The sequence below is a fragment of the Gymnoscopelus braueri genome, assembly GCF_963280865.1.
Source record: "Gymnoscopelus braueri genome assembly, chromosome: 13".
Taxonomy (NCBI): Eukaryota; Metazoa; Chordata; class Actinopteri; order Myctophiformes; family Myctophidae; genus Gymnoscopelus; species Gymnoscopelus braueri.
This window is the reverse complement of record NC_137615.1, coordinates 32,044,504-32,052,432: the sequence shown is the minus strand read 5'-3', so window position 1 is coordinate 32,052,432 and position 7,929 is coordinate 32,044,504. Positions and strand designations below refer to the sequence as shown.

Sequence of the window (7,929 nt, the reverse complement as noted above, 5' to 3'; positions counted from 1 at the left end):
AGTACATTTTCAGGTAGGTGACAAAATTTAAACCAATCAGGAGAGAGCACTGAAAATGCATTTTCTGTTTAATAAAGAGCTGGAGAGACCTGGGAGACTCCTTTTACTGAACAAACACTCTATAGCAATGAGTAGGCCTACTATCAGAATATAGAGCTATTTAACACAATTTTAACCAAAGTAAATCACTTACCCTACCTTTAAGTAGCCTATGGTCAGATTTTTTAATTTTTTTATTTGATGAAAAAGCCAGCATGAGTTTTTTTGGTTTCAGATACTGGGAAAGAATGCATTTCTGAGGGGCGTTGAGAGGGGCAGGGACCAGGGTGTTTAGAGGATGTAGACTAGAGACATTTGGGGTGGGTCTCTTCTTCCCAAATTATTTTGACCACTGGCTTGTGGCCTGCAGGGTGCATCTCTCTCCCCTCCCTCTCCTCTCTTCTGTGCGTGGTGTGGAATGGTAGCTCTGGGCAGGGATGAATTCTTTACTGAAATGGGCGCTCATTCTCTTCGTCCTCATCTCTGTAATACTTAACATAGTCCTGATCTGCATCAGCTCAGGCAACAACAAGGTTCCCAAATGCGTCGGCAAGTCGTCGCGCCCCCCGCATGGGAAACATGACGAGCGTAGCCGGGTGTTCGCTGACCTCACCCGGGAGGAGTACCTGCAGGTCCGGGACTACATGCTCGGTCAGAAAGACCTGAACATAATCAAGGATCCGCTCGCAAAACCCTCGGATAACTTTTTGTTCCTCATAGACCTCTCTCTGCCCAAGAAGGCAGAGGCGCTGCGCTACCTGGACGTCAAAGACAGCAAGGAGCCGACGAGAGAGGCGACCGCGGTGGTCTTCTACGGCTCAAAGGGTCTCATCAAGGAGTACGTGGTGGGACCTCTTCCCAAGCCGTCCTACCACAGAGATGTCACCCAGGAGAGGTACCACGTCGCCGATCTGCCCATCTCCGCGCGCACGGTCACCATTGGGGAATACGCGCAGATGTTCGTCTTTCTGGAGAGCGAGGTGTTCTCGAAGCTCGGTAAACTCTTGAAGGAGAGTTTCGACGCGGACATGAACAAGAAGCTGAGTCCGTTCGAGCAGATGCCCCGCGGGGTGCGATCTGGAGACAGGATCACGTGGGTCTCTTTCTGCAGAGACGTGGCTGGGATGTACATTAACCCGGTCGGGTTGGAAGTGCAGGTCAGTGTTGTGTAAAAGTAACTAAGTGCATTTACTCAAGTATGGTACTTATAGGTACAATGTTGAGGTGTTTTTACTTTACTGAAGTATCTCCAATTTCAGTAGCCTACTTCTAGTCTCCACTACATCTCAGAGGCATGTTGTACTTTTTACTCCACTACAATTATTTGAAAACTTTGATTATTATTACAAAACATTAACCCTTCAGCCCTATCTATTTCGGCCATTTGAAAATAGCCGATCTACGACACAATGCCTCATGATGCCAGGCATTCAGAGCTTGCTATTTTCTAAACATTTTATACATTTGAAAACTTATGAAATGTGACATTCTGCATAATGTTTCTACTTTTGGTGCTTTAAGTAGGCTACATTTCGATGCCAATACTTTTGTAGGCCTACTTTTACTCAAGTCAATTTAGAATTCCTGGAATTTTACTTACCAAATAACAGAATTTGGTAACACTTGCTCATAAGGGGTAAATTCATACACGTTATTAACGCTTAATTTAACGCTTAATTCATGATTAACTAATGCATTAAATCATCATTTATTGTCTCCGCCAGGCCGAAAGGCATGGCCGAGACTGTTTTGCACCCTGTCTGTCCGTCCATCCGTCCGTGTGTCCATCTGTCTGTGAGCAGCTAATCTCCGGCACTGTTGGCCCATTTGCTGCGAAACTGTGCACACACACACCCTGGATACCAAAGCTGAACCTCTGCCCCAAATGCTTTAGATAGGACTTCTATAGCACAACCAAGAGGCTGACTTTTGTAAAACAATTTTTTTGCTATTACTCCTTCAGATTCTGTCCAAAAATCACGCAAATAGGTACACAGTATCTCTATAGTCGTGTGATCAAGATGGATGTGTCCGTATATTATTCCATTTTATATTCCATGCTAATTGGCTAACATTGGCTTCCAAAGTTTGCAGGATAGGTCCGTTTTGAACAAAATGCCTCAAATCATAAACGCAGCGTGCGATTTCTGTGAAATTTGCACGCACATTCCCACTAGGCCACTAGAGACATTCCACTAGAGACCTGTGCTTTGAAGGGCACTTTTTCTAGTTCATCATGAATTCCTTGTCTTCTGCTAGGAAAATCTTGAGTCTGAAATACTCAGTTAAAGTTAGGAGAATGCATTCTGATACATACAGAGTAAATTTAAGCAACAGTTTACATACAGTCAGTATGTCACTCCCCTCAAGGGAGGGAGAGAGAGAGCTTGATACCTCATTATAGAGAGAAAGGGGCCCTGCATGTGATCTTTCCGTACCAGGCACCTGGAAAGCATAAGGCTGCAATAATATGATCTCATCTCATGTTGATAAACACAGTTTAGGTTTAAGGTCATACTGACACAGAGTTACACTATTGGAAAACTCAAATAAGATAAAGAACTATGTGATTGTGAACTGTATCTATAATGACGAGACAATTCTTTAATAACACTCCAAACATACAAATGATAAAAATAAAAGATGAACATTCTACTTATCATCTTCTATTACTTAACCAAAGTAATATATCATTAGTTAAGCATGTTATTCCACAGTTACTTAATACATGAATTCATATGCGACCATATGGACCACAGGTGGTGTGTTTGTAGATCTGCTTTTATCGGTCAGTTCTATGCCCAGGATAAGTGCTCATAGGCGGGTAGGATTAGTGAGGAGACTCGAGTCTGATACTGGCTGTTCCAAAAGTTCCATGTGGTGCATGGGGGTCTCCCAAGTTGGACTGGCTCACTGGATAGGCCCGGTGGTCCCAGGGGGACCCCCAGGTGGGTAATTTGTCATCCTTACTTGTCTCCTCTAATAAAGTCACAACATTTTTATCATGAACTACTAGTTAATTCACAATTACTTATTAGTTAGTTACTAGATCTTTGGAGGACAGAGAAAGTCACATCAATTTAATCATTAACTGCTGGTTGATTAACAATTACTTATTAGTTAATTACTAGATCTTTGGACTCCTCACTAATCCTACCCACCTATGAGCACTCATCCTGGACATAAAACTGACCGATAAAAGCAGATCTACAAACACGGCACCTGTGGCCCATAATATGGTCGCATATGAATTCATAACTAATGATAGTTACTTAAACATTAATTGATGATGAAGGACAAGGAATTCATGATGAATGACAAGGAGTTCATGATGAATGACAAGGAATTCATGATGAATGACAAGGAATTCATGATGAATTTATGATTAATTAATGCTTAAATAATGTATTAGTTAATTAAGCGTTATTTAATCGTTAATTACATACCCCTCATGAGCAAGTGTTACTGAGTATTTCTACATTGTGATATTTATACGTTTTAAATAATAAATGTGAGTACTTTTTCCACCACTGGTGCTGCAGGTCAACCACCAACACCTCAACAGGTCCCGCTGGAGCGTGGAGAAGGTGATGTACAATGGCAAATACTTCGATTCGATAGAGGATCTGAAACGACAGTACGACAACGGTACAGTGGAGAAAATCACTTACATGGAAACGCGCGATTACTCATCGCTGAAACCGCGACATAAGCCACTGCAGCTGAGTCCCCAGCAGCATTACGCAGAGGTACTGTAACTTAACTGTTTACTGTTTACTGTACATATTTTTCTTTTTGATTACTACTCATCTATATGATGTTTTTGCATAGTATTGTATATTTGTCTGTCATTAAATGTTTCGATAAATTGAATACACATGGACCCCAATGGAAACAAGCCACAGTGCTTTCTTGGGTTTAATCCTTTTAGCATCCTTTTGTATTGAACTGTACGTTCTGTGCTTTTTTTTGCAAACTGTTAATAAAGTATTCAATCAATCAATTAATCAATCAATCAGGGGAAACGCTTCAGCGTCAAGAACAACCACGTTCTCTACCTCGACTGGAGCTTCGCCTTCGGCCTGAGCTCGCTCACCGGCATGAGGGTGTTCGACGTGCGCTTCCGGGGCGAGAGGATCGTGTACGAGCTGAGCGTGCAGGAGGCCATGTCGGTGTACGGTTCGGCGACACCCGGCATGATGATGACCAAGTTCTTGGACTCGAGCATCGGCATCGGCCGCTTCGCGCACGAACTCGTCCGCGGGGTGGATTGCCCCTACTCGGCCACGTACGTCGACACATACCGCTACATCGACATCCACGAACCCGTGAGGTTCAAGAACTCCATTTGCATCTTCGAGCACAACGTTGGCCAGCCTCTCCGTAGGCACTACTCTGATTTTTTCCACAACAGCTACGGAGGTATGGTGAACAGCGCCTTGGTGTTCAGGACCATCACGGCTATTGGGAACTATGACTACATGTGGGATTTCATCTTCTACCAGAGCGGCTCGGTGGAGACCAAGGTGCACGCCACCGGCTACATCTCTTCTTCCTACCTGGTGGAGGGCAGCCTGAAATATGGACACCAGGTGGCGAAGAATGTCCTGGGGAACATTCACACCCACTTCATTAACTTCAAAGTGGATCTGGATGTGCTGGGTGAGTAGCTTAGACAGACAAACCTGTAGGTCATGGGTTGAATAGTGTTAATTTTATATATATATATGTATATATATATATATATATATATATATATATATATATATATATATATATATATATATATATATATATATAACCTTTACCTGCCGTGGATGATAAACTTATTATCAGTTCAAGGTCTGTCTGAGCAATCAGACAAGCTAATATGCCCTCATGTGCCTCTGTCACTGAGAGCATCCTTGCTGTGGAAGGAACTCAACATTTCAAACATATAGTTTCTCAGTCACAACCAAAACAGAGTGGAAAACGGCAACCTTTGATGGTTCACAGAATAGATAGAATGGGATGGCCGTTAGGACTGAGCTGGAACTAAGGGATGATGCCTTTGAAGTGAGAATCCAATTTACCACACGTGATAATAAATCTATCAAATGCAGTACCCACCTTTGGGTTGGATTGGGTAATGGGATTATGCTCAATTCCAACATATTATATAAATCCATCTTGGTTGAAATTATTCACCACAGTTAACTTTTATGTGTACATAAATAAGGCATTTTTGTGTTTGGTGTTCTCCAGGAGTGAAGAATGTGTTCCAGACCAAAGACATGCAGTATGTCAACACGTCTCTGCCCTGGATGCCTGAACGTTATGCCATGGTGCCTCAGCTGGTAGAGAAACAGATCAACACAGAACAGGTCAACTGTCACTGTTAACTCAAATAATAGTTTTTCACAGCACAAAATGCTACATTAGACTGTGTGACATTGAATGGGAAATACAGGAAATGTAGGTTCAATGACTGTGCTGATTCTTTTTTTTTTTCTTTTTTTTTAAATTCTAACTTGTATAATATTCCATAATGATTATTCTTAAGGAAATGTCTTCTTTGTGGACAAGTAAATGACACATGACAACATTTTAGTGGGCTTGCATACTGTATTGACTGTGTTGAGTTATTTGAAACATTTGCATGGTCTGGGCACTAGCTACAGTAAATAGGTCAACCAATATAATACATTATGTTGTGTGGCTATTACATTTTGTAACATACTTGCAATGCACTCAAGTCTATATATTCGTTAGTGATGGCCAGGCATTAGTGGCACTTACACAATATCACACTGTGTCAAATACCCCAATTCTGACAATGAGTCACTTCATAGGAAGCAGCCCTGCGTTACGACACCAAGACCCCTCGCTACCTCCACATTGCCAGCAACCAGACCAACCGCTGGGGACACAATCGCTCCTACCGGCTTCAAGTGATCAGCTTCACCGGGGACCACCTGCCAGAGAGCGAGCCTGAGGAGAGGTCTATGTCCTGGGCTAGGTGAGAGGACAGGGTCCCCTGCTTGGTCCAAAACTCATGGTGGCATATAATTGGAAATGTAATTCTATTTCAAATTGACGCTGTATAAATAGTGTATGTACTTTCTTTTGCCTTTATTGTTAAAGCCACATGGAGCCGAAAATTAACATAACCAGTCTTTATCTCTATTCAGGTATAAGGTAGCCATCACTAAACATAAGGACTTGGAGCAGACCAGCAGCAGTCTTTACAGTCAGAACAACATGTGGACACCAGCTGTGGACTTCAGCAAGTACATTGAAGACAATGAAAGCATCGACAACGAGGTCAGTCTGTGTTTGTGTTTGTTTGTGTGTGTGTGTGTGTGTGTGTGTGTGTGTGTGTGTGTGTGTGTGTGTGTGTGTGTGTGTGTGTGTGTGTGTGTGTGTGTGTGTGTGTGGACCGACCAAATTTATCTCTTCAAGTTTTATACTTTTTGAAATATTTAACTTAAATGTTATAATGGAAGTCATAAGAGGGGGGGGGGGGGTTGTCATAGATCACTGACAGCATAGACTGGCCACATGACGTCAGTACTATGATGTCAGTCATCAACATATTTGATTTGATTCATTGGCCTACTGGCAGCATGTACAACGCGTTTGGCACTGATCGGGAGAGTGGTTTGCGAGATTAGCCGTGGACAGAAACACAAACAGGTCGAAAACATAATCCTATAAGTATGTAGGAAATCATTCAACATGATCTTGGTATTTGTTTTGCATGTTCCTTTTTCAGGACCTGGTTGCCTGGGTAACCACTGGCTTCCTCCACATCCCACATGCTGAGGACATCCCCAACACGGTAACCGTGGGCAACGGGGGCGGGGTTATCCTGCGCCCCCACAACTACTTTGACGAGGACCCGTCCATCCATTCTCCTGATTCGGTGTACGTCGGCCCCGGGACCGAGCAGAGCTGTGACAACAACAGGATGGCATGCCTTGCTAAAGAGACCTGCAGCCCCGTGCTTGAACCCTTCACCTATGATGGCTTTGCGGGAGCCATGAAGTTTGAGGAGTGATTCTCCTTTCTTTTGTCAAATAGACTAGTGTATCGCAAACACTGGTTCATGACCTATATTGTTGGGTCGCCGACCACTTTTTATGGGTCGTGGGTATATTGTTTTGCCTTTCTTGATTTGTTTTCATTATTATTTCAAAAGATTTTCAGAAAATAATATATAAAATCAGAATTTCCTATTTTTAAAAAAAGGGCAATTATTTTCCCAAAGAATTTCAGAATTTTTCAACAGCAAAAATGATAGTGAAAAAAGCTGATCTACAAGCTCACAACGTGTTGTGTTGCGACGCGTTGTGAGCTTGTAGATCAGCTATTTTCATTCACTATAGTGCTTTTGTGACACCAAATGTATCTTCTGGGTCTCAGCTGAAAACATTTGGAAACCAATGAATTAGACCCTTTGGAGACGGTGTGTGTTGGACTGGTGTCTTAGTAACACATGTGCATGATTTAGCTTTACTATGTTCATCTTTACAATCTGGTCTGTATTTACGTTACGCACTCAGTACTTTGGGGTGCAGTTTCAGCATATCCATCACTGTAGATTATGGACAACGTATGTTGTGTTAAATTAATCTGGTCTACTCACAAGAAAATAAGTTGAAAATGTTACAGTATTTCCGCAGCTGCAACAAAGAGGAAATTCCTAACTAAAAGAACAACTCTATTATTTTTCTCTGTATTCAGCTAAGATTAGCCTTAAAAAAATGAGTTTACATTTCTAAATATCAAGCACTGAACATTAGCTAGGACAGTGGTTCACAACATTCTCCGGATCAGGGCCCACTTGTAAATCTTGAAATAGTTTGTGGCCCACCCATCTGACCACTTGGCCGTGTGCATTTTCAGCTT

The 7,929-nt window shown here is 42.3% G+C and overlaps 1 protein-coding gene across 1 annotated transcript; it reads left to right on the top strand.

The window, feature by feature from the left end:
- Positions 1-376: 376 nt before the first annotated feature.
- On the top strand, positions 377-7,078 carry aoc2 (amine oxidase copper containing 2; the record flags this gene model as incomplete). Its single annotated transcript, XM_080446931.1, has 7 exons — positions 377-1,196; positions 3,582-3,788; positions 4,059-4,701; positions 5,284-5,402; positions 5,871-6,037; positions 6,210-6,342; positions 6,794-7,078. Exons 1-7 carry the CDS (start codon positions 477-479, stop codon positions 7,076-7,078), a joined length of 2,274 nt encoding a protein of 757 aa, XP_080303057.1. The 5' UTR covers positions 377-476.
- Between the last annotated feature and the right edge of the window lie 851 nt (positions 7,079-7,929).